Source organism: Rattus rattus, chromosome 3 (genome assembly GCF_011064425.1).
Source record: "Rattus rattus isolate New Zealand chromosome 3, Rrattus_CSIRO_v1, whole genome shotgun sequence".
Classification (NCBI taxonomy): Eukaryota; Metazoa; Chordata; class Mammalia; order Rodentia; family Muridae; genus Rattus; species Rattus rattus.
In genome coordinates, this window is record NC_046156.1 from 3,021,425 (window position 1) to 3,047,818 (window position 26,394).

Genomic DNA, 26,394 nt, shown 5'->3' on the forward strand with positions numbered 1-26,394 from the left:
GTGTAGATGACCTTAGCTGAAATGCCCAATAGGTGATAGAACCTAAAGAGACCACCTTCAGTAGACAGACAGGGCTGGAGTGAAAGGATAGGATAACCAACCTACATTCAAAATTTTTGACACCTTGTTCCTGTCTAAATGAAGTGCAGGAACAAAAATGGAGCAGAAGGAAAGTCATCCGGTGACCAGACCAACTTGGGATCCATTCCATGTGCAGACATTAAACACAAACACTATTATTGATGTCATGCTTGCAGACAGGAGCCTAGCATTGCTGTCCTCTGAGAGGTTCTAAGAGCAGCTGACTGAGACAGATGCTGATACAGCCAACCTGTATGGAAGAATTAGGAGAAGAATTGAAGGAACTGAAGGGAATACCAATTCCATAGGAAGAAACAGTATCCACTAACCTGGATAAACCCTGGAGCTCCCAGAGACTAAGCCACAAACCAAAGGGCTGGTCTGTGGCCTCCAGTACATAAGTAGCAGTAGATTGCCTTGAATAGCCTCACTGAGAGAGTATGTACCAACCTCTGTAGTGCCTTGTCTGGCCTCAGTGGGAGAGTATGAGCATAATCCTGTAGAGACTTGATGCCCCAGGGAAGGTGAATTCAGAGTAAAGTGAGGGTGTTAAGGGGGTTGGGATTGGGGGTAGCACCCTTTCAGAAACAAAAGGGAGAAGAGATGGGGAGAAAAACTCTTGAGGGAGGACTGGGAAGGGGCCAACAATTGGACTGTAAATAAATAAAACAATTTAAAAAGAAAGGGAAAAGGTAGCATTTGAATAAGGACATGGAAGCAACAAGAAAAGGATTCCTGAGAATGTCTAATGGAACTCTACTCTAAGCAAAGGTAAAGAATCCTGAGAAAATCTTAAGAGAGAAGGGGTCTAGGATGGTATGGAACAAAAGAAAATCTTAAGGTGAAAAGTCACGAAGGGACATTGTTCCAATCACAAAGAAACTGTGGGCTATTGCAGAGTCTTACTCTGAATTGTTGGAAATTTGTTAGGTGGTGCTGAGCTGAGAAGAATAGAGTACACACTTGGTCAAGCTGTCTTGTTTCTGAGCTGAGAGTTGAGTTTGGACAGGGAAGCAGCAGTAGACAGGTGTGGGAAGGACATTGTAAATAACCAAGGGATGAATGGGGTAGTGTTCCAGCATGGTATTGAATGTTCAGGAAGTCAGATTGCGGGGTTGGGGATTTAGCTCAGTGGTAGAGCGCTTGCCTAGCATGCGCAAGGCCCTAGGTTCGGTCCCCAGCTCCGAAAAAAAAAAAAAAGAAAGTCAGATTGCTAATACATTTTGTAAGCATAGGCAATGGACCCAGCTTGTTATAACTTTCTTAGGACAAAAATGTCTTCAGAGACTGTGGTTACCTTCTCATATACACTCTCCCCAGAAAACTGGTCACATCATCAAGTTGCTTTTTTCATGGTAGAAAGATACTCATCCTGATATTCATTTGATAATACCAGCAGAAAAGTATCACTCTATAGAATTATCCAATAAAGACCTAAACAACAGCCCTTCTATATAAAATAGCTAAGGTCAAATGTGCATTTATCAAAACAAACATTTTTAAAGGATGGCTTAGGAACCATTTCTAAACCAGGAATCTTGTCAGAAAAAAAAAATAGGAGTATAGTGAGTGCCTCCAAATCAACTGTCACTCATAGAGTGGGCAAAACCATTAAACTAGAATTCCAATTCTAAAATGAAAATGGAAACGAGATACAACAAATACCACTGAAGGTAATCAGTGTTAACTGCAAATGCAAGTATAAGGTCCCAGTGTTGTTCCCACACTATGCACCTATTTTTTTTTCAGGGTATAATCAATTATGAAGGAGCAAACATTTAGATGAAAAGTTCCTTGAAAAGGGGCAAAGTGTCAAATGTCACAGTGAAGAGACAAGGCAAAATCACCATAGGAATCGCTCAATATTTCCTTGGACAATATCCAACCCTACCATCATGAATGTCTTCCTCCTTTGTTGGGAACAGAGTCACATATAGACGATTAAGAAAGGAAGAACCTAATCTGACCTTATAAGGAGAAAAATATTTCATAACTTGCTGTTTTGTGTTAGGAAAATTTGGCCTCACTAAGCACTTAAGTTTATGTGAACTGAGTATTGGTACTACGTTTGATTTTTGTCAACCTTCTTTAAAATACTAGGTTAAAAACATTGGAAAATTCTAAGAGCTTTAGCCCATTGAGATCCATAGAAGTCTGATACCTTCTGATTTGTCAGTAGAAGAATGGTTTAATATGTTTCCTCATGAGGTTCATGGCAGGTTAACAAGAGAAAATCATAACAATTCTCTAACTGTAGTTTTATTTGATAGAAAGGCTTTCAGGCACGGAGATTTAAAGTCTCTCTACTTGTGTATCAGATAGACAAAGAATAGGGGTGATGAGTGGGGTCTCATGTACTAGACTGGTCGGGAGCAGTGAGGGCTGTTTGTTTTCATCCTTCGTGGTCACTCCATATACCACTCCTTTCCTCCTGGGTGTGGAATGGGACCTTCTAAACTGTAGGTTTTCCTAAGAGAGATGACCTTCCTAAATTGAATGGTTTGATTTGGAAAGGTGACTTGTTTAAAGAGAGCACTGAAGGCAGGCAGACAGCAAAGGATTCCAGGGAGACTTTTGCTTCTGTCACCCAGTGTCCTTAAGGTAGAAGTACTTAACAAACTTAAGTACTGCATTTTGGGCTATCACTTTTCTGAGCCCTAACAAGACCAACAGCTACATTTCTGTCTGTAGGCAATACAATTTGGTTTCAGATGCTAAGTTCCTCATTAGTTAATTGTCCTGTAAATCCTAATCAACTGAATAATTCAGTAGACATGTGCTTTCTGCAGTTTATCAGGTTTAATAAGCCAACTAGAAGACTGTGTCATGGTTACTAGTATGTCAATAAAAAGTGTCAGCATCAGGCAGAACATTAATAGCTGACTCACTTACTCCTAAGTACCTGGAGTATTTTTCTTAGACCTTTATATATTCATCTCATTTTCTTCCTAGATTAAGGTTAAAGTCCTCCAACCAAACCAAAGAATGTCAGTAGACTTCCACGAAGCTAAAGATACAGAATCTTACCACAGAGTCTAGTGTGTGCTTCTACCTAGAAGGCCAGTAAAGGAGTTCCTGTTTTATTATTTGTGTCTCTGTTTCAAGAGAATTGGTATTAGAGGAAATCAATATACACGGTGTCTCAGATTTTAAATCTGCAGAGAATGCCAAAGCTACTTTCACAACTTTTAATATGAGCTGTGTACAGTTGGTTCAACTGACTTCACCATGTAATGCAGCTATATTATGAAAAAAGAAGTCATTTTCATCTTAGCAGTTTTGTCACCTAAATGGACCTGGTCAAATCTGTCACCTAAATCTGACCTAGTCAAATACAAAATAATTATCTTTTAAATTCCCTGACTTAACAATAAACAAAATAAACACTTTAATTTTTTAAGTTTCATGATTTTGTCCTACAGTTTTCAATATGCTGAGATTTATAACACATTTGAAAAAGTGCTAAGACTACCATTTTATAAATCGATTTGTGCTGATTTTTTTCTTTGAAATAAAGAGAAAAAACAAATTATCTCTAATTTTGCTTCTCGTTCTTATGTTTCTTTAAAGGACAAGTTATCCTTCTTATTAATCATTCCATTCATTTACATTTCAAATGATATTTCACTTCCCCATTACACCCTCCACCAACCTACTATCCCACATCTGCCTTCTCCCCTCCCCTTTGCCTATATGATAGTGCTCCCACACTCTCCTGCTCCACTGCTCCAGCATCCCCTATGCTGGGGCACCAAGGGCCACCCCTCCTGTTGCTGTCAGGCAAGGCTATGCTCTGCTATATATGTATCTGGATCCATGGATCCCTCCAGGTACACTCCTTGATTGGTGGTCTAGACTCTGGGAGAACTGGGTGGTCAGGCCAGCCTATGTTGTTGTTCCAATGGGGTTGCAATCCCCCTTAGTTCCTCTAGTTCTTCTGCCAGCTCCCCCACCAGGTTCCCTGAGCTCCATCTGTTGGTTGGCTCCAAGCATCCACATCTTCATTGGTCAGTTGCTGGCCAGACTTCCTCAGGAAAGATCCCTCCTACAATTCAATTCATCATGCAATTAAAACATGGTTTAAGAATGTCTGTAGACATTTATATTTGTATGCTGAAACACAAACTAAGTGTTCAAATGTATGTCTGTGTGTGTGTTTGAGTGTGATTTGTACTATATTAGAAAAAATAAAAAAGTATACATTCACTCCATACTTATTAATACATATTAATTACATATATTAATATATTATTAATTACATATTAATATATTTGTGCACAGAGTACATATACATATATGTACTATATATTGACATACAATGTTTCAGAGAAAATGCTGTGCTATCTCAATACCTATGTTACTTCCCCCATTTGTGAAATGACCTCATAGCAAGTTTCCACAGAGAAAATTGGGGTTAATCTGTTTAAAAACCTACATGGTTCCAATGTTATTATAAACAGAAATAAAACAGATTTATGATTTCAAATTCCAATTCACAGTTCCCTTCTGAGTAAAGTTAAAACAGAAAACTATTTAGTTTCTCACCATAGACATATTCACCTGGAGTAACTTTTCCTTTTCTCCTGTGAAGTTCTCATGAAAACAGTGGCCCATATGTTCTGGTTTCATGTCAGAGTTAGATCCTAGAGTGGGTGATGCAACTCTCAAAGTACAAACATTGGTGGCAGACAAGCAAAGCTTTAAAGAGTCCAACCGGGAACAGAACATTGCACTGTGGAATGTTTCGTGGCCTGGAAACATACAGCAAAGGAAATGCAAACAAAACCAAAGCAACTGAGAAACCTTCACAGGAGCAAGGATGGCAACGGGGGAGGAAAAGAAAAAAACTACAAAGACAGAAAATGAAAAGCTCCAGGAATATGTTAAATATGTCACAATGGGTCAGTACTGAAAAATAAATATACTCGTAGTTAAGTTACACATTGAAGAGAGTTTCAGCTCTGCATGAACTATTGCGCTGGAACATTGTGTGCTTCCTCACATATGTGGACTAGTCAATGGCTGGAAGTAGGAAGGAAGAGAATCAACTTCTACATGGCAGCAAAAGACTAGAACAAACTGACATCTTACTGATATCAGAACAAAGTGACTTCACTGAAAAAAGCATCTTCTAGGATGAAGAAGCCGCTAAGTGAGAACCTCCACTGTGATGACGATATAGTTCATTAAAAGACAACCTCCAATACACCATAAGGCACAAGTGGTCAAGATTAAAAAATATCATGCTTAATCCATTAAAGCAAATGGTAATATGTGTGTCTCAGAAATGGATATACCGAGCGAGAGAAACATTAGTGAGGAAATAGAAGATTTATATTATATGATTACAAAATAAATTGCTAACCTCATCAATTTTGGAATCTATATTTTGTAGCATACATAATCAAGTCTAGGTCATTTTCCAAACTATAAAGATAACTTCAGAAATACTGAATAAAAATTATAGCTTAAATGATCTGTGGCCATAAAATAACCATAGACTGATAAATGTTGCTGTAAATGAGTATTTCACACCTTTACAGTGAAATGTGCTTCTACACATTTCTGATTGAATTATTTCAAAGGATAATCACAATGTAAATTGCACAATATTGAGATTGAAACAGAAAGATACTAAAAATAAAAAATAAAATAAAAATGACCTGTCTAAGAACCCAATCATTGAAAAGTAAATGGACTAAAAATGAACTAAGAGGTTAACTTGGGGGAAAACATTAACAGGAAACAGAAAAAGAAACTAGAGAGAGGAAAATAAATATTTTACCTATTTATACTATAGGTAAAATATTAAAGTAGATTATAGCATGGTACAGCCAAGAAGGAAGGATGGGACATGGGAGTAGGAGCTAAAAAGGACTACTTCAATCACAATGAGGAAAACATAGCAGTGAGAACAAAGAAAAACACCCATCATTTCAGACAAGACAAAGAGCAGTGAACACTGTCTATTATGCTTGGGAAGGCATGGATGCATGAGTATGAGACAGCTGGTCATATTGCATCATTGCATTTACAGTCTAAAACACACACACACACACACACACACACACACACAGAGAGACAGAGAGAGAGAGAGAGAGAATGGGAGAATGAATGAATAGATAGAGAGACCTCAGGCAATCTATGGTCCTGTCCACACTAAAAGTGGTTATTTCCTCTTATTAAATTTTTCTTGATCAAGTCTAAACCTTTAACTAAGATTAAGTAGAACCCTCCCTGCAAACAAAAACCTCATGGATACACACCGAGGTGTTACCCAGGTGATCCTGGATCTAATCAAGCTAACAATGACTACTAACCATTATGGCGACTAAGTTTAAAAAGGGAACCTTGTGCAATAGTTTTTTTTTGTTAATTTAACTTTATTTTTATTTTGGAGAATTGTATATATGAATTCTATATTTTATATCTTTTCAACCTACTCTTTTTCCCCTCTAACTCATTTTGTGTTCTCCACAAATGTGTGATTTCTTCTACTATAAATATTATTGATACACAGACACACAAATACGCACCTATTGAGACCATATACTGTTGCTCATATATATGTGGATTTAGAGTACACCATTTGTGATTAGATCAGCTATAGGGTGCTCATACCCGGAGAAAACTGATTCTCAGTCTCTCTACGGCCATTGAATACCTGTAGCTCTTTCTATGGAGGCTTGTAAAACTTAGCCTATCCATCTAGGCTTCTGTCATCCTGTCAGTCTTGTCTAGGCAATCTTAATTATTGATCACATGGGCTCAACTTACATTTGTGTAAGGAAAACACTGTCTCAAAGCATAAAATTTGATCCTCTGCCATTGCCAATCTTCCCAGCCCTCTTCAGGAATATTTCCTGAGTCTTGGGTGTCTGAATTGGGTTGTAGATATACATACAGTTAGGCCTGGGTAACCCATGTCATCTATTCTCTGTATTTTGGCCAGTTGTGGATTTCTGTATTAGCCTTAATCTGATTTTTTTTAAATTAAAAAAAGTAAACAGTGTTTTTGATGAAACAGTTCCTGGAAGAGTGAGAGAAGTTTCGTCTCTCTGCTGTGTAAGTCACTGCCATGGCAGTTTTCCCAGTACTGTAGTGCTGGGGAGGGAAGAGTAGGAATGGAATGAATGTCTTTTGTGAAAGGAGTCTACTACAAGTTAGAGTAAATCCTGATTAAAATCTAGGGAAATTGTTCATTTCCTTTTACCTCACGTGGATGTTAGGAAGAAAAAGGGATCCAGATGTGACAGAAGAGTTTTCAGTGTTAGTTTTGTCCTCATCTTCCATCTGCCCTACATAGGGCCATTAACTGTGACAAGGTATGATTTACCACACACAGAAAGGGAAAAAAGTTTACCTTAACTCTGCTGCTTATGACTTGTATGTCCCTAAATTTGCTTTCTTTCTAAAACCAGTCATCTTCCTGACATTGTCACACCATAAATACTGAAACCCTGGTGGCTTTAAAATGGCATTTCAGTTGCTGTCCTGGTGCCACCTCCTCTACAGATTGCAGCCTCACATGCATAGGTATGTCATGGCTTAAAGCCTTTTCTCCATTTATCCTAGAATCCTCACTGAAGCCATGAGACCTTCAAGTCCATCGGCACCTCAATGTAATCAACAGGCTCCCACGCCCACCCATAGGAATGAATTAATTTATAATTTAATTGACCCCATTCTCTACTAATCAGTGGTTGATTTGTGTCAATGCAGCAAGAGTAAGTAAACAGAGATTAAAGAGATACATGCTGCCCACACTTGGAAAGATGGGGCTTGTGACTGAAAGACCTTGCAGAATAGAGAAAACAGTTTTATCACATTAGAAATTAGAACCCTAATTTAACTCTGAGAATTAATGACATTGTCATTACTTTAAGACTACTTCCAATACAGTAATTTTCCAGTATTTTAAAGAAATATGGTCATGCAAAATGTCTTTAAGTGAAGACTTTGTGATGCTTCCTTGTAAGATATCAGAAAAAGAATGCAGAAGCTGTAGAAAAGTTGGCTGGCGAAGAGGAGTCACACAAGCGGAATCAGTCAGCATAACTTAAAATGTCAGTGCCAGAGAAGTAACAGTGGGAGAATTGAAAAATCAGAGGTGTGAAAACCACATCTGGATATAAAAACACCAATCAAAGCAACATAGGTAACATGCCATTCTGCTCAGATAGCAGGCGCCTAAGAAATTCTTAAAATATATCTTTTATTTAAGATGTCCTATTTTAATTTTTTCTAATGGTTCAAGTGATATTTAGAATGCTGTTAGTGATCTTTACTGTTAAAAGTAACTCTGGGAGCTGTGAAGAATTGCTTGGAGAATTGCAAGGACCAAATATTTCACAACATTTTCTAAAATGTGACTATTAAAGCAACTGTCATTTCATTCTTCATTTATGTATGTATGTATGTATGTATGTATGTATGTATGTATGTATGTATGTATGTGGTTTTGAAACATGGTTTCTCAGTGTGCCCTGGCCATCCTGGAACTCATTTTGCAGACCAGGCTGGTCTTGAATTCAGAGATCTACCTTCCTCTCCCTCCTGAGTTCTGGGATTAAAAGCATGTACCACCACTGCCTGGCTCCATTTCATCGATTTTAAAAAATATTTACTGTTCATCTCATCACATGCTACCTTTGATGAGGAACTGGACACACAGTCCTGAAGGAAAGGATAAAAATCTTTCATTAAGTTTACTTTAGGAGAAACCTATAAGAAACATAGAATGTGAAATACATCCAAAGTTCGGTGCTTAGGGAGATACAGCAAATAGAAGAGGAAATTAGGAAGTTTGTCTGTGAGGTTAAGGCACATACCTGTTGGCTGTGAAATATCTTATAAGATGAATGATTTTTTTAAATAAACAATCAATAAGTAAGGTGAACTCTGTAGGTAGGGACCTGGAAAAGCCACAGTTCGGATATAAGAAAAAGAAGATGGAAAATTCCATGCAAAGAAACTGTGCAAATAAGGACTTATCAAATACATTAGTCGGTTACTACCAGTTAGCTTTTACAATCATAATAAGTAAACACCTTCTTGACCCTCACAGTTTGTGCTACCTGCACTTCTTTAGTTTTCCTTATCTTTTCCCCTGAATCCACAGCTTTTATTCTTGATCAGATTAGAGAATTAAATCTTACTCGTGATTTTGTGCCATACGGCACTGCACTGAAGAATTCATTGCCCCTTTCACTGAAGTGACCTTTTTAGTGCTTTTATTACTGGCAAATAGCCATAGATTTGTCTCAGGTCCTGTGCTTTAGATCAGTAACATAAGCATTTACCCACTGCCCTGATATATGGTAATTACCCTGTAAAAATGTATTCTTTTAAATTTCTTGCTTGAAAACATCAATGTTGACTGAGATAGTCCAGGAGATAGAAATGTAAAAACATTGGCTATATGTGTACATTACAGGGACACCATAGTGGATGAGCCTCCATTCCAAGAAGCTCACAATTTTATGGCTTTGAGCTGTAAGGCTTCTGTTTTTAAAGTTTTGCTTGCTGAATCAACATTTAAAACTGACAGGGCTGTTGTCCCAATTTGCCATAATCTAATCTGTTCTCAGTTTCTCCAGCTAACGAAAGAATATGTTTTGAATATGTTCTCACGCTCTAGAACTCACAGACATGTTTGTTTTTCGAGTATATTCTTTGAGAATCTACACATGTATACAACATATATTAACATATTCACTCCTCACCCTTCTTAGATCAAACCTCACTTTTCTACCCTCTTCCCTATTTTTTATCTTATTATTCATTTATTTATTTATTTATTTTTATAATCCGCTGAGTTAAATATATGCTGCATATATACTCATGAGACTGAGGCCACTGGAGTGTGGATGGAACTAATAAGTGTTTTTAAATAAAATTGCCTCTCCTCTCCCCAGAAGCTATTAACTGTCTATGGCTCCTTAGTTGAGGGTAGGAGTACATAAGCTCCTCCCCCTTCATACATGACTCTCTTGATGTTGAGATTTTTTTTTATCATTATTGTGAAATGTCATGGGATTGATAAAAAGCACATACTGCTTATGTAATAGCAATAGGCGAGCACTGTAACAGATAACAAGCCTCCATGTAAGATCTCTGCTGTACAAGGACACGCCTCCCTGTGTTTAGGTGCTTGTGCGGTCCGTTTCATATTTGTTTTGCCTGAAAGGTAAGTTATATGAGCTTTCAAAAAAAAAACCACTGGGAGTGAAAATATTTGGCCCTTTTTAGAAAAGGAAAACAAATTAAAAATGTAGCTTATGTTCTTGGGGAAAAGATTATTCTAAGCTGTTAGGCATGTGTCAATGACATAGAGTGTTGAGTAAGTCTCACTATGTACTGGGAATTCTTTTACCTTCACACTGTTATTTCAAACATACAAGTTTCAGGGTGGTTGCTGTTGGTCACGAATTTGTGCCTTATACTCTTTATTACAGATATAGTGCTTTGAACATAGAAAATAGGTACAGCATCATTTTAAATTTCAGCATATATTTAGCAGTAAAATTTGAAGACAGTTTTTAAAACCTAGATTTTTTTAAAATTACTTACAGAAATCAACAAATTGTAAAAACATGAGTAAAAAAATCTTCGAGCTACCAATTTATGCTAACAGAGAAATTTAAATATTTATGACGGTAATAAGAATAAAGAGTTTAATTTAAAATTACAGTGATTACCATATAGAGTTACCATAACTCTGCTACATTTATAAAGTCTTGATTTACTTCTATGAAAGTGGCATTTCTTTATATTTAGAATTAGTATAAGCATGAAAATCTTTAATTATGATGTGTGCTTAGATAAACAGGATTATAGAGAGATATATTTAGAAATATATAATACCTGAAAGTTATGTACCAATGGCAAAATCCTCCTGGTCACATTAGGCATACAATTAACATCATAAAATGTTTTATTATGCTTAAGCAAGTAATATTTGCATGGAGATTCAGTATCTATGATTTAAAAATGACTGTGATTATTAAGTAATACAAATAAATTGCACCCATAATAATTTTCATATTATCCATTCTCAAAGTATCATTTTATTTCCTTTTGTTTTTTAAATGCTTAGGAGCACAAGGATAAATTATTCCATTCATTTTTATTTGAAATCAAGTGTCAATCTTAAACCAAATGGCTAGATATGAACTATATTTAGTTTTCATTTATTCTGTAAGAACAAACACACTAAGTCTTCCGAGCCTGGAGACATTGGTCCATGTCATTATGAACCAATGGAATTTATAAGACATCACTGAATTAAAGAGTAATACAGTTTGCATCAACACCTGATGGAAGAATAAGATTATCAGAAATACTTTGACTGTATCTGTGTAATGCCAGGTATTTGTTTAAACATTGAAACATTCTTTAACTTAGCAAAGTTGAAGTTCAGCTCTGTGATGTTTACACCTTGGAGTCTATCAGTAATTCCTGAATCTGTGACCTTTTCTGGGGAGAAATCTGAGAGAGCTGGGTGCTGTGATGGTGGATGTGTAATGAACTGAGAAAGTTGTATTGTCTTTTGATGATACTGCTAAAGGCTCATGGGATTCACTAAAAGTGATTTTCTGTAGGGAGGATTTTGATATCTGTATTGAAACTTTACTTTCAGTTCTTTGTATCACAGATAAGTACTCTATTGAAACAATTCCTTAAAGAAATAGATCCAGTATATTCAAACTTCATTATTATAGATTCAACAATTAAATAAGTAGCATTTTTTATTAAATTAGGGAGAAGTAAATGATCACTACCCAGAGCCAATGGTTATATTAATGCATGAATTTTGATAAATAAATGGTGAGAACATTAATTGGGTTAACTCTTGCTGGGATTGAAACCCACCACCTCACATATACTAGGCCAACTCCCTTCTGGTGAGCAGCATCCCCAACCTTGCCAATAACGCACCTAAAATATATTCTGGTGAAAGTCTTAGATACAAAGACAAAGAGAAAAGCTCAAGAATTTTCAGTGTCACAAATAATTTAAGTATATAAAAACATGGAGAGATTTCATGAACAGCTACCCAAAAAGATTCTGCAAAGCCAGTGAGAATATACAGGGACCTAGTTATTTCTGAAATAGGGGGCTTTTAACAGTATGTTCAACAAGAAAAAAGCTGTTGTAGGTAGCATACTAGTGAGACTATATTTCTTTTTTTTTGTTTGTTTGTTTGTTTGATCTTATTTTTTATTGGATACTCTATTTATTTACATTTCAAATGTTAACCTCATTCCTGGTTTCCCCTCAGGAAAACCCCAATCCCATCCTCCTACCCTCTTCTTTTTTTTTATTATGGCAGGTATTTCTTGTTTACATTTTGATATTATTCCCTTTCCCAGTTTCTGGGCAAACCTCCCCCTATCCCCTCCCCCTCCCCCTCTATATTTGTGTTCCCCTCCCGATCCTTCCCCCATTACCGCCCTCCCCCCAACAATTACGTCAAGATGGATAAAATAAATGATAAATCATGCTGGTGAGGATGTGGGGAAAAAAAACACATATCCATCAGTGGCTGGTGGGAGTCAAAACTAGTAAAAGACAGTGTGCAAATTAGTGTGGCTTTTCTTCAGGAGACTGAGAATAGATCTAACTATCCAGCTATACCACACTTGGGTAGATAACCAAAGGATTATATATTCTACTGCAGAGATACACAACACTGTGAATTTATTTCAGTTAGGACAATTTTCAGTCCAAAGAGGATAGAGGTAAAAATGAGTGGCTGATAAATTGAATTGGTATAACAGATGACTCAGTAGTAAACTAATTTGTCTATGGAAGAGGGACTTAGAAAAGCAAAAAAAAAAAAAAACAAAACCTTAATCCCTACCTTACATCATACATAGGAGAAAGTTCATATGCTAAAAGTCAAAGGTCTGAAAATATTTAAAGAAAAGAATTAACCCTTTTAGAATGGCACAGAGGAAATTTAGTAATACACTTAAATAAAGCATAATTAAGCCCTCTATAAAGTATTCATAGAACAGGAAAGTATTGATAGCTGATAGCACTCACCTAAAGCTTCTTTTGAAAAAAAATGTACCAAATTAAGAGTAAGAAAACAATTCAAAGATAATATATAACTAACACCAAATTAGAATCCAAGATACACACACATTTACACAAGAATTAAGATAGTAATAACTGTAATGATTGAATGAGATATGTAACAGAATTATGTTGATTGGATGAAAAATGATTGAAAAGTTCCTGAAATAAGTAAACAAGTCAGATAAGGAATGTGAGCAATGGTCCTACTAAAAGTTACTTTGCCTCATACACAAATAGGAAATGTCAAATTATAACCCATAATAAGATCTAATCTCATACACTTTCATGTAGCAACGTGAAAATGGCTGAAACCAAACATTGCCATGGAATAGATGAAGGAAAGACTCTTCAACTAAATAAAAAGAAACAGAAATATACACATCCATGGAAATCACATATTGTGTAATGTTCAAATGTGAGTAAACACAGTTACTGCATCATCTACTATCTATTCATTTTGAAAATATTAAAAATCTGTTCTGTGTGTTTTCCTACGTTAATTGTCTTTATTCCTCCTGGAATTTTATCATAAAGCTAATTCATCTCTAAGATTATTTTCTGCATCTACTGGAATGATCATATGATCTCTGTAGTTGACGCTTTCCAATACACTCCATGTGCTGATTCAGATATGTTAGATGTGGTGGTTTGAGTGAGAATAGGCCCCAGGGGCTCATAGGTGTGAATATCTGTTCGCCAGCAGTGTGCACTATTTGAAGGGATTAGAAAGTGTGGCTTTGTTGAAGGAATCTCTAAAGAGTGGTCTTTGGAGCTTCAAAGGTCAAGACAATCCCAGTGTCTCTTTTCTCCTGCTACTTGCCATTCTACATGTAGAGCCCTGAGCTACAGTGACAGCACCCTGTGTGCCAGCATGCCACGATACATCCCCCATGATAATGAACTAAACCTCTTTGACTGTAAGTGACCACCAATTAAACAATTTCTTTTATAAGAGTTGCCTCGGTCATGCTGTTTCTTCACAGCAATACAAAACAATTGACTCGCTCTTGCATTCCTTGAATAAGGGCAACTTGGTCATAATAAGTAACCTTCATAATGTACTGTGGAAATTGATTTCCACGTATGGAACTGAAAAATTTTGAGTTCATGCTATTTAGGAAATGTGGTCTGTAATTTCCTATTGTTCTCAATCCTGTTTTGGTAGCAAGGTAATACTGGCTTTGTAAAAAGAGTTTCCTAGCATTCCTTCTTCTTCTAGTTCCTAGAAATTTTCAAAGAGCATTGGTATTTAAGCTTCTTCAAAAGTTTCCTCAGCCATGAATCTCTGAAGTACTAGGTTCTGTAGTTGGGAGACTACTTCGGTGTCATTGCTTATAATAGATATGTTGAAGTTATACCTTTGACTTAATTTAGATGGGTCATATTTATGTAGAAATTTATATTTTTAAATAAATTATCTAGTCCAATTGGAAATGGGATTTCAAACTATTATACAGTGATTATCTGAATTTCTTTGCTATCATTTATAATGTCTCCCCTCTTCATCTCTAATTTAAAATGTTTTTGGGATCCTATTTCATTTGGTAAGTTTGGTGTATGGATTCATCAATTTTGTTCATCTTTTCAAAGAATCTCTCTTTGTTTTATTGATACTTGCTGTTCCTTTTTTCCCCCCGTTTTGTTATTTTCTGTCTTAAATTTGACTAATTCTTTGATTGACTTATGTAAATTTGGATTTTTCTGGTATTTGTAAGAACTTGAAGTACACCATTTGGTTATTTCATTAATACTTAACTTGATTTTTATGTAGATATGCATAACTGTAATTCTCCTCATTAGAATTGATCTGGTTATTTCCCAAAGATTTTACTAAGTTATGTTTTCATTTTCCCTTGTGTCTTAGTTAGAATTACTATTGCTAGGATGAAACACCATGACCAGCATCAAGTTATAGAAAATAATTGGGCTTATTTGTCTTACATTACCACATTGTAGTTCATCATTGATGAAAACCAGAACAGGAACTCAAACAAGGCAGGAACCATGAGGCAGGAGCTGATATAGAGGTCATGGAATGGGGCTGCTTACTGGCTTGCTCTTGTTCAGCATGCTTTTCTTACAGAAGCCAGGATCAACTGCCTAGAAATGGCACCACTCACAGCAGGCTGAGCCCTGTGCCATCAATCACAAATTAAGAAAATGCCTTAAAGCCTAATATTTTTAGGCATTTTCTCAATTGAAGTCCCTTCCTTTTGGATAACTCTAGCTTATGTCAAGTTAACATAAAACTGTCCAGCAAAATTGGGTCTTGGTCAACATGACATACAAACATCACTATTAAGCAACAACCTTTCATTTCTTAATCCCCAAGATCATACATTAATAGCAACATTACAATATATTTTACAAACGTAAAAAGTCCTATAGTCTCTACGAATTAAAACACTTTAAATTCAATCTTTAAAAGTCTAAAGTCTCTCCCAGCCTTTCCCTAAGTCAACCGTATGAGTCCCTGACTTCAGTCCAATGGTTGAATGTAAGTATCCTGCATCTGTCTCAGTCAGCTGCTGGTTGGGCCTCTCAGAGGACAGCCATTCTAGGTTCCTGTGCACACCAAAGCATCAGTAATAGTGTCAGGCCTTGGAATCTCCCCTTGAGACAGATCCCAGTTTGGGCCTGTCACTGGACCTTCTCTACCTCGGTCTCTTCTCCATTTTCGTCCCTGCAGTCCATTTATACAGGAACAATTCTGGCTCAGAGTCTTTGACCATGGGATGGCAATCCCAATCATTCCATTGGATGCCATGTCTTTCTACTGGCAAACCCATAGGAAGACCAGCAGTTTCCACTAACCCAGACCCCTGAGATCTCTCTGACACTGATCCACCAACCAGGCAGGCAGCATACATGACCTAGTCCAAGAGCCCTGACACATATATATCAGAGGACTGCTTGGTCTGACCTCAGTGGGAGAAGAAGTGCCTAACCTTCTAGAGACTTGAGGCCCCAGGGTTTGGGGAGGCTTGCCTGGGGGTGGGAGGCGGTGGGGGAGGGACAACTTCTTGGACACAGGTGGGAGGAAGAATGAGATGAGGAATTGTGGGGAAGCAGACCACCAGTAGAGTTAACTACTGAATGTAAAATAATAAAAGTAAATAATAATAATAATAATAATAATAATATCTAAAATCTCTTTAAAACCTAAAAATCTTTTTAAAATTCATTCTTTTCACTGTGGGCTCTTTTAAAATTAAGTTAAATACTTCCTTACTTCAAGAGTAGTATGGTACAGTCACAATCAAATTAAAGCAAAACAAAATTCCAACAGTGTAACTCACTCAATTTCAAATATCTACAATTCACTTACAATCTTCTGATCTCCCCCAAAGGGCTTCAGTTGCTTCATTGACTCTGACATCTGACACACAACATGTTGTCTTCTAGGTTCAGGCTGGTTCCACTCCTCCACTGCTGCTGTTCTTGGTGGTCATCCCATGGTACTAGAATCTTTAAACTGCTGGGTTCTCTTGAAAAAAACTGGTATCCACTTTCTCCAATATCTTCTCCTGGGGTCTTTTCATCGTGCCAAGCCTCAACTACTCTTCATTACATATCCCATTAATCCTGGGATTTCAACTGACACTGAGGGGGCAACTTCTTCTGGCCTTTCACAAAGCCAAGCCTCAGCTGCTTTTTATTTCTCCTTCATGCCTTCAAAACTAAAACCTCCTGGAAGACTCCTCCATAGTACCAAATTTAGCTGGCAGTACACAGTATAACCTAGGCCACCTCTGGAACAAAACTTCAGTGTGCTAACTCTCAGAAAACAACTTCCTAGAAGACTAACGATGCTAGTTCCGTCTTTCTTTTTTCTTCAATAACTACATTCACTTTACATCCCAATCAAAGCACCCCTCCCTCCTTTCTCTCAAGTCCCAATCTCACAAACCCATCTTCCCATTACCCCCTCCCCTTCTCCTCAGAGAAAGTAGATCCCATCCATTATGTAAATGTATCACATTTTCTTTATCCATTCTTCGGTTGAGGGGCATCTGGGTTGTTACCACTTTCTGGGTATTACAAATAACACTGCTGTGAACATAGAGCAAGTGTCCTTGTGGTATTATGAAGCATCTTTTGGGAATATGCCCAGGAGTTGTATAGCTGGATCCTGAGGTAGAACTATTTCCAATTATCTGAGAAACCACTAAGTTGATTTCCAATGTGGCTGTACAAGTTTGTACTCTCATCTGCAAAACAGGACTGCTCCTCTTACTCCATATCCATAGCATAGCCAGCGTGTGCTGTCCCTTGAATTTTTTTTTTTTTTGAAGTGGAAATTTCTGGATTCTTTGGAAACTCAATTGTGTCATATGATGTTTTTCTGGAAACTGTCCTGTGAGAGGTTGTTTTGCTGAAACAAACATGAGAGGATGATTGGCTGGTTTGGATACCTGAGAAGGCACATGATGTTTGGAAAGAGTTTAGGTGGAACCCCACAGACATTGCATCACTATGCCATCCATGTAACATTTCACTGTCCTTCCCTGGTCCTGGCTAGCTATGCTATGCAACAATTTGATGGTCCTCACTTTGTAGAAATACTCCAAAGAACTTCTCATGGTATTCCAGCTGAATCTTGCCATTTCTGTTGACTAGTGCTGATTCGACAGAACCTTGTGGTTTCTGCTGGATTAAGCTACTGCTACTGATTTCCTGTTTGGTGGTTGCTATTGGACTGAACTGCTGGTATCTGGACAATGAAGAGTGGAATCATCCCCAAAGAACTACTTCTAAACAGGTCCACAACCCCTTCTCCTATAAACCTTCCTTTTCCCCTACCTCTCGTTAGTGGACTAGAAAGGAGGTTGACGTGTTCTAGAACCCTAAATGAAGTAGATTTAGACAAATTTAAGCCTACATTTATTATCTTAGCCATTTTGTAAGATGGAATCTCAGAGTCATTCTGATTTTCATTTTCCTGATGACTAAGGATGTTGAACATTTCCAGACAAAAGCACTTAAAGAACAATACCCCTCTGCTGAGAATTTTCTGTTTAGCTCCATACTCCATTGTTTAATTGGGTTATTTGGGGTTGCTGGTGTCTAATTTCTTGATTTTTGTTATATATTTTGGCTATTAGTCCTCTGTTGGATGTAGGGTTGTTGAAAATCTTTTCTCAGGCTGGCCTTGAACTCCAAGATTCCCCTGTCTCTGCTTCCTGAGGGCTGGAATTAAAGGTGTGTGCCACCACTACCCAGACTTTTCCAATTCTGAAGGCTGCCTTTTTATCCTATTACTGGTATCCTTTGCCTTCAGAAGATTTTCAGTTTCATGAGGTCCTATTTATCAATTGTTTATCTTGATGCCTGAACTATTGGTGTTCTATTAAGATATCTGTCTGCTTTATCAATGTGTTCAAGGCAGTTCCCTATTTTCTCTTCTATTAGATTTAGTGTGTCCAGATTTATGTTGCCACCTTCACAGATGATATGATAGGATACATAAGTGATCCCAAGATTTCTACCACAGAACTCCTACAGCTGATAAACACCTACAAAAAGTGGCTGGTTACAAAATTAACTTAAAAGAATAATAACCCTTCTTTATACAAATGGTAAATGGGCTGAGAAAGAAATTAGGGAAACAACATCCTTTACAATAGCCACAAATAATATAAAGTATCTTGGTGTAACTAGAACCAAGCAAGTGAAAGACCTGCATGACAAGAATTTTAGGTCTCTGAAGAAAGAAATTAAGGAATATATCAGAACATGTCCTCTGAGAGTCTCCACTAACTGAAGACCAAACTCTGGCTGGACCTAGGACCCACCACACAGTTGTAGCAGATGTACAGCGTGGTTTTCATGAGGGTAGCAAACAACCAGAGCGGGGAGTACCCCAGAAGCTGTTGCCTGTCTGTGGGGTATGTTTTTATAGCTGGGTTGCCTTGTCTGGCCTCAGTGGGAGAGGGTGCACCCAGCCCGTCAGAGACTTGATGTGCCAAGGTTAGGGGATACCCAGGGGTGTATCTTTCCTATCTTTCCTTATGTTTTGTGGAATTTATATTTTTTCTTCATCTTTATTAAATTGGGTATTTCTTATTTACATTTCAATTGTTATTACCTTTCCCAGTTTCCAGGCCAACATCCCCCTAAGCCCTCACCATTCCCTTCTACATGGGTGTCCCCCTCCCATTTTCCCCCCCATAACCGCCTCCCCCACACCAATCCCTTTCACTGGGGTTCAGTCTTAGCAGGACCAAGGGCTTCCCTTCCACTGGTGCTCTTACTAAGCTATTCATTGCTACCTATGAGGTCAGAGTCAGGGTCAGTCCATGTGTAGTCTTTGGGTAGTGGCTTAGTCCCTGGAAGCTCTGGTTGCTTGGCATTGTTGTTCATATGGGGTCTCAAGCCCCTTCAAGTTCTTTCAGTCCTTTCTCTGAATCCTTCAACGGGGGTCCCGTTCTCAGTTCCGTGGTTTGCTGCTGGCATTCACCTATGTATTTGCCATATTCTGGCTGTGTCTCTCAGGAAAGATCTACATCCGGTTCCTGATGGCCTGTACTTCTTTGCTTCATTCATCTTATCTAGTTTGGTGGCTGTATATGTATGGGCCACATGTGGGGCAGGCTCTGAATGGGTGTTCCTTCTGCCTCTGTTCCAAACTTTGCCTCCCTATCCCCTCCCAAGGGTATTCTTGTTCCCCTTTTAAAGAAGGAGTGAAGCATTTGCATTTTGGTCATCCTTCTTGAGTTTCATGTGTTCTGTGCATCTAGGGTAATTCGAGATTTGGGCTAATAGCCACTTATCAATGAGTGCATACCATGTGTGTTTTTCTGTGATTGGGTTACCTCACTCAGGATGATATTTTCCAGTTCCATCCATTTTCCTGTGAATTTCATGAAGTCACTGTTTTTGATAGCTGAGTAGTATTCCATTGTGTAGATGTACCACATTTTCTGTATCCATTCCTCTGTTGAAGGGCATCTGGGTTCTTTCCAGCTTCTGGCTATTATAAATAAGGCTGCTATGAACAGAGTAGAGCATGTGTCTTTGTTATATTTTGGGGCATCTTTTGAGTATATGCCCGAGAGGTATAGCTGGGTCCTCAGGTAGTTCAGTGTCCAATTTTATGTACCTGTACATCCAATGCATGTATATTCATGATCTAACTTTTGAAGAGAGTTTTCTTTATTAATATGTAATGACCTTATCTATATCCTCTAATTACATTTTTACTTGAAGTCTTTCAGAATATTAGAAGAGCTATTCCTGCCCATTTTCTGCTTTCACATGTACAGTACATAGATTATTTTCACCTCTTCACTTTCAATCTATCTTTGCCAATAAGGTTAGCCTTTTGCATAGAACAAAGTGTTGGACTTTCTGTTTTGATCCAATAAACTACTTTGTATTTTTTAGTGAATGAGCTGAAGATATTAACATTTGAGTTTACATTTGGTATTATTCCTCTGGTTAATTTAAATATTGTTTGTTCTTTTCTTCTTCCCTTCTCCATATCTTAAAAGAATTCTCTGTCTTGGGAATGTGGTAATTTTGCCTGGAAGTTATTTATCATCAGGATTTGAAATAAAGCATTCTAACTTAAATGGCTTTTAGGGTCCCTATATAAGGTCTGTTTTTATTCTGATAGGTTTTTCTTTGAAAGTAAGTTAGTGTTTTTCTCTTGGTTCTTCTTCTATGTTCTTAGCATCCTAAATGTACACATCCTAAATATGCCACAGAGAGGCTCTTCTCTGGTCATTTCTCTTTGGAATTCTAAATACACTTGCATGCCCATATCATTCCTAATACTTGGAAAGTTTTCTGCTATAACTACACAGAATATTTTTTAATCCAGTGGTTTTGTCTCTGATCATTCCTCTACTACATAGATTCTTGGGTTTAGTCTCTTGATAATGTTTCAGTGTTCTTAAGTCTTATGGTCAGGTATAGTTTTCTTCATTGCTGTCTGAGTGCAATCTGTGATCATTCTTCTCTTCTGTCCCTGACACTCCTTCTTCTGCTTGGTCTATTTGTAATGCTCTCTACTGTGTCCTTATCTGATTAATTTATTTTCAAAAGTCATAGTTCATTTTATAAGATACCAACCTCCTTGCTCAGTTTTCATTGTCTGAAGTTTGGTTGGTAATATTGGATATTTCTTTCATGTTGCTTTTTGATTCACTAATTTAGATCCTGAATTGACCTCTTCTCTTCATTTATCTATTTATTTGAATCCTCTTTGAAGTCAATAAACATTTCTAAAGGGGAAATCTGAATTTGTTGTCCAGCATTCCAGGTATTTTTATGATCTTTTGTTGCAGATATTAAGGTATTATAAGTTCTAAGGGAGTCACATTTATTTTTTTCATAGCTTTCGTGTTTTGTCTTCTGATTTACACATCTGTCTTTTAGTTCTTTGCTTCTTCTACTATACATTGTTCAGATTTTTTGTTTGTTTGCTTGCTCTTGGATTTTTTTTGAGGGTTTTTTTTTTTTTTTTTTTTTTGAGCTGGGGACCAACCTAGGGGGTTGCTAGGGCAAGTGCTTACCACTGAGCTAAATCCCCAACCCCCTGGAGGGGTCTTTTTAATGCGCTGTCTTCTCTTGGGCTTGTAACCTCCACGTGTGACCCTGTGTTCTATAGGCAGGTTATATTTTCTTTTCTAAGTTCCAATAGTCTTCACTCATTATATACTTTTTATTATCTTTAGCTTTCAAGTTGATACCTAAATTAAAAAATGAACAATTTAACTTAAAAATGTAAAATATCATTCTCCTTAATGAAAACAGAATGTGAGTTTAAGAGAACAGTTTCACTATAAAGACCATCTAACAAATATGCTTAAAGAGTCTTAAAGACCCAAGGTTATTTCTTACTCAAAACTTCCCCCTGACTTTTAAAAGTCAATACTGACAAAGCAATCGTTTTTTGCTTATAGTGCTCACTGGGGCTGATCTGCCCTGCCAAATCCTACCAACTCTGATATATAAGAACTGTATCTCAATGAATCTAAAGCCAATAAAGTTTTCTCTTACCCCAGTTACCAATATCTAAAGAAGCCAAGTTTTACAGGATATTAACAATTCTTAAAGTTGAAACAATGCCCTCTCTGCATGTAGTTTTACCTTAACTGAGAATTCTTCAAAGAGGATATCTTTGTAAATATTGCAGACATCAAAAAAGAATTATGAGCAAGGTTTTTGGCACCTGACAATTTAACACCATCATGCCTTTCATTTTCAAATAAAGTTTAGGTCTGCTCATCCCAAGAATAGATTATCATTTCAATGATTTTAATAGTATGAGTCAAAGAACTTGATTAGCACCTCATAAAACTTTATAGCTTAATATCTAACCATATGTGGATGCATATTGAATAGCTAGTGTTAAAACTCTTTGGTCTAACTTTGTAAATTGTGATTTTTTTTTTTTGATGTCAGGCATCTGCATGAACTTTTCATCGTGTTATCTCCATATAATTAGAAGTAGTGTTGGAGACAGGAAAAGTTGGAGTTTAAAGACAATAGAACATTTGCAATTCAATAGTTCTGTAATTCTGTGAAACCACTGACACCATCAATATACCCAATATACCTCATTGTATAAATATTGAAGGTGGCCAAATTTCCTTCAAAATTCATAAATCTTAGTTGTGGTGAGGAAGGTGTCCTGGGGCCTTGTAGAACAAAGCCTTTTTTTTTTTTTTTTTTTTTTTTTTTCTTTTTTCAGAGCTGGGGACCGAACCCAGGGCTGTGCTTGCTAGGCAAAGCACTCTACCACTGAGCTAAATCCCCAACCCCACCAAAGCCTCTTCTTGTCATTTCTAGTACTGTATTCATGTTCTACTACAAGATGTCTTTTGTCTGAATATTAATGCCCCAGTGTGAGATTATAATCTAAAGGTAAAGGAGAAAGAAGGCATGTGGTTTAAAATAAGCTACTGTGGTGGCACTTAATTTTAGTTTCTGGTTTTGCAAGCTTTTTCTCCCGTTGGAAAGAAAAACAATTTCTCATAGTGCGAGGACATCCCTTTGTTTATGAAGGCCAGAAGAAGTTACTTATAGCCAGCTACGATGCTGCAATGAATTTGAAATGTTTTGATGCAAGAGAGTGAATTACCAAATTAGAGTAAGAAGTTCTGAGTTCTACTGCACACAGTTTTCAACTCTGATGAGCTTTCTGTATCTTTTTTGTAAGGGTGGGCCCAACATACAGACTGAGAAAGAACATTGTAAGCTAAACTGAAAAGAACCGGAACCTTGCAAAGGATTTCTGTAATGGGGCATAAGCTGTGATGAGCTATTTTTAATAAATTTTCAATTCCTATCTAAAAGTTTTCGCAGTATCTCCTCCAGCTGAGACATTGTAGCTTACAGTGAGATGTTCAAAGAACAAAGGCCGGCAAAAAAATAAAAATAAAAAAATTCAACAAAGGTCAGGTTTTAAAATTTATCCTTTCAACATTATTTGTCTTTTGTTTTTGCTATTTTCAGAACAAGTTTTACACTGTTTCACAACGCTTTTTTTTTAAATCTAGTTTTCCAAAATTTACTCCTTTCCCCTTCTATATGTAAATTAAGGGAAGTCTCCTTAAGAATTTACTAACCTATTCCCTTTGCCCCGATAAAGCAGTAATCCTTTTCCTTGCTCATCTATAAATGATATATATCTCATTCCCCAATCTCTTCCTAGACAATTCCTGGCAGCTGTCAGGGGTGGGGATAGGGGTGGGGGTAGGGGAGTGAGGGGGAGAATGTTTAACCTTGAAGACTTTTTGTATTCCAGATCAAATATACATGCCAACACTTTTTACTTTTCAGTAAATTGGGAGCTCACACAGCTCTGAATGTCACACTCAACTGGCATTGGAGAGAAAGAATGGGAAGGCTCCTAGCCCTATCACCTCTAAATCACAGAAGAATCCCCAGATAGAAGGAATTTGGCTTCACCTAGAGAGCAGGGATCTAAATATAGCACCAGTTTCATCACTTTTTAAAGCTTTTTGTGCATGTCTGTGTTTTTCTGTGTGTGCATTCCTGTGAATGTGTAGGGGAGAGCGAATGTTCCTGAGTTCAGAGGCAGAAGGAGCCGGATTGTGAATAGAAGAAGGGAAGTTGGGAAACACTTCTCATTTTTGCACCTCCCTGGAGCAGCAATCCCAGACCAAAATAGAAAGAAGGGGTCTTGAAAGCTGCCATTAAGTCTCTATGATAGCCACTAGACTCACAAGCAGAGACCTTTCTCTTGGTCAGCCTGCAACCTGCAGCGGGCAACACAGGCAGGGAGGAAACCCCGAGGAGGCGCTCCTGGCGGCCTCTTTGCTGAGATAGCAGGAGCGGCAGCCTGCGGAGCCACGCGCAGCGTCACAGAACTGGTGTGGGAGCACCCAGCGCACAGGCCTGTAGCCGCGGTGCTGGCGGATTCCCGGCGCTGCAGAACGCCGCGCCGCCAGCAGGAGCGCCCGGGGCTGGTGGGAGAACGCCCCGGGGAGCCCGCGCTGCCCCGTGCGAACCTGATGACACCTGCTTTGTGTACTCCAGGCAACTGAGGGACCTAGAGAGCTCAGATGGCTGTCTAAAGGCTGCGGGTGATAACGGAACCAGAGAAAGCTAGAACATTTCATTTCTCCGCGGGACTGAGATCTTGCTCTTCCAAATTGCAGGAGTCCAAGTAGAGGTCACCAGGGGCAAGCAAGAATGGCTGAGGTCTGGGAAGGTGGTCATCCTTTCTGAGCCCTGGAAAATCTCCTTGACATTTTTCACACTTTGAAGCAGCTGCAGCTGGTGTCGTCGGAAAAGGGGGTGGGAGGAAAGAGAGGGGGCGGGGAGAGTGGGGAGTCACAGGCGCGAGCCAGGAGCAGCGCCTCGTCTGCCAATCCTGGCACCTGTGCGCCAAGCCGCGGCACCGCGGAAGACCCCGCTCTGGGCCAACCCCGGGCTCCGAGCCACGGCCACCCAGCCTCTGGGCCAGCGCGACCTGCAACCGCCCACCCAGGACCCCCGCCGCCACCCGCAGTTGCGGGAGCGGAGGAGCCGGGCCACTGCCTGCTGCGCCCCTGGCCACGGGGTCCCTCGCCTCTTGAGAGGCGTCGCGGCCGTCCGGGGCAGCAACCGAGTTGGGTACACGATTCGCCCGCGCTGCCGTTCTCTTCTCCACCCAGGATTTATTGTCTGTGGAGCCTTCTGGGGGCGGGGAGGGAGCTGCGCCTCCGCCGCCGCCGCCGCCACTGCTGCTGCTACGGTCGCTAGCGCGGCGCTCTGGGCGGGCGGAGGCCGGGGACTGGCCGCAGTGGTGTTCCGGGCGGGCTCCTGGTTCCCCGGGGGCACCTCTCCATCCCTGCACCTGAAGGGCAGTGGCACCATGGTCTGACACGGCATCTGCCCGGAGTCCCCTCTGCCTTTGCTTTCGGAGGACTTCCCTACTGGCTTCACTGCGGACCCCAGAGCACTTTAAGGAGTAACCCTCAGCAGCTGCAAGGCCTTCGCTCTCTGGACCCTCATGGGTAGTTTCTGCTTCCGGCGATGTGAGTAGGACACTGGGGGACCTCTGCCCACGGTCGAGGAGTGGGGATCTGGGAGGCTCAGGTGGCCCGCGTGCCTCAGCGTTGGGGCGGTTGCCGGTCTGTGGGAATCCGGCGCTAGCTGGACAAGTGCTTTAGGAGACCAGAGCTTTGGATGGTCGAGGGACCCTAAAGGGTTACATATTGCGAAAAGGAAAGGTGAGGAGCCAGTGTGGAGCACTGGTGCTGGGACCACGGGGTCCTGCGAGATATGGCCTTCTGCAATTTTTTTTCTTTTTCTTTTTTTTGTCCTGGGGTATCCAGTCCGCTTTCCCCGTGGTGAGGGATAGAGCAAGTGTGATCACACACACACACACACACACACACACACACACACACACACACACACACACACTTGTGGCAGCACACACTTGTGCTTTATCTTGGAAGGTGTATTACTGTCTTGCTATCTATAAAGGAATTATTGGGGTGTATGTCATTGAGGATAGAAAGAAAAGGGTGGGGTTTGGGGAGAAGAAGAGGATAGGAAGCAGAAAAGACTAAAGGACAGAAAGAAGTGGGATGGGGCAAATGCTTTCCTTGGAGTCAGGGAAGGTGCCTGGCTTGGAGAGCCTAGCAACTCCTTTGTGTTCTGCGGAAGAAGCTTGGGAACCTCACTGCTCCTGGTCCAGCTCAGGGTCCCTTGGCATCCTCCGGAGTCTTTAGGGATTCAGGACATGCCTTAGATTGTATTTGG

General features: G+C 39.1%; 1 protein-coding gene across 9 annotated transcripts in view; it reads left to right on the forward strand.

The window, feature by feature from the left end:
• Positions 1-24,514: 24,514 nt before the first annotated feature.
• Positions 24,515-26,394, forward strand: part of Lrrc7 (leucine rich repeat containing 7) — a 453,319-nt gene continuing 451,439 nt past the window's right edge. For 4 of the 9 annotated variants that reach the window (XM_032897091.1, XM_032897093.1, XM_032897094.1 and 1 more), the window contains exon 1: positions 24,517-25,661. In XM_032897091.1, the coding sequence (XP_032752982.1) occupies positions 25,660-25,661 (2 nt within the window). In that variant the 5' untranslated portion in view covers positions 24,517-25,659. Of the gene's footprint in view, positions 25,662-26,394 lie in introns of all 9 variants that reach the window. The other 5 variants (XM_032897089.1, XM_032897096.1, XM_032897090.1 and 2 more) reach the window with 4 other exon arrangements.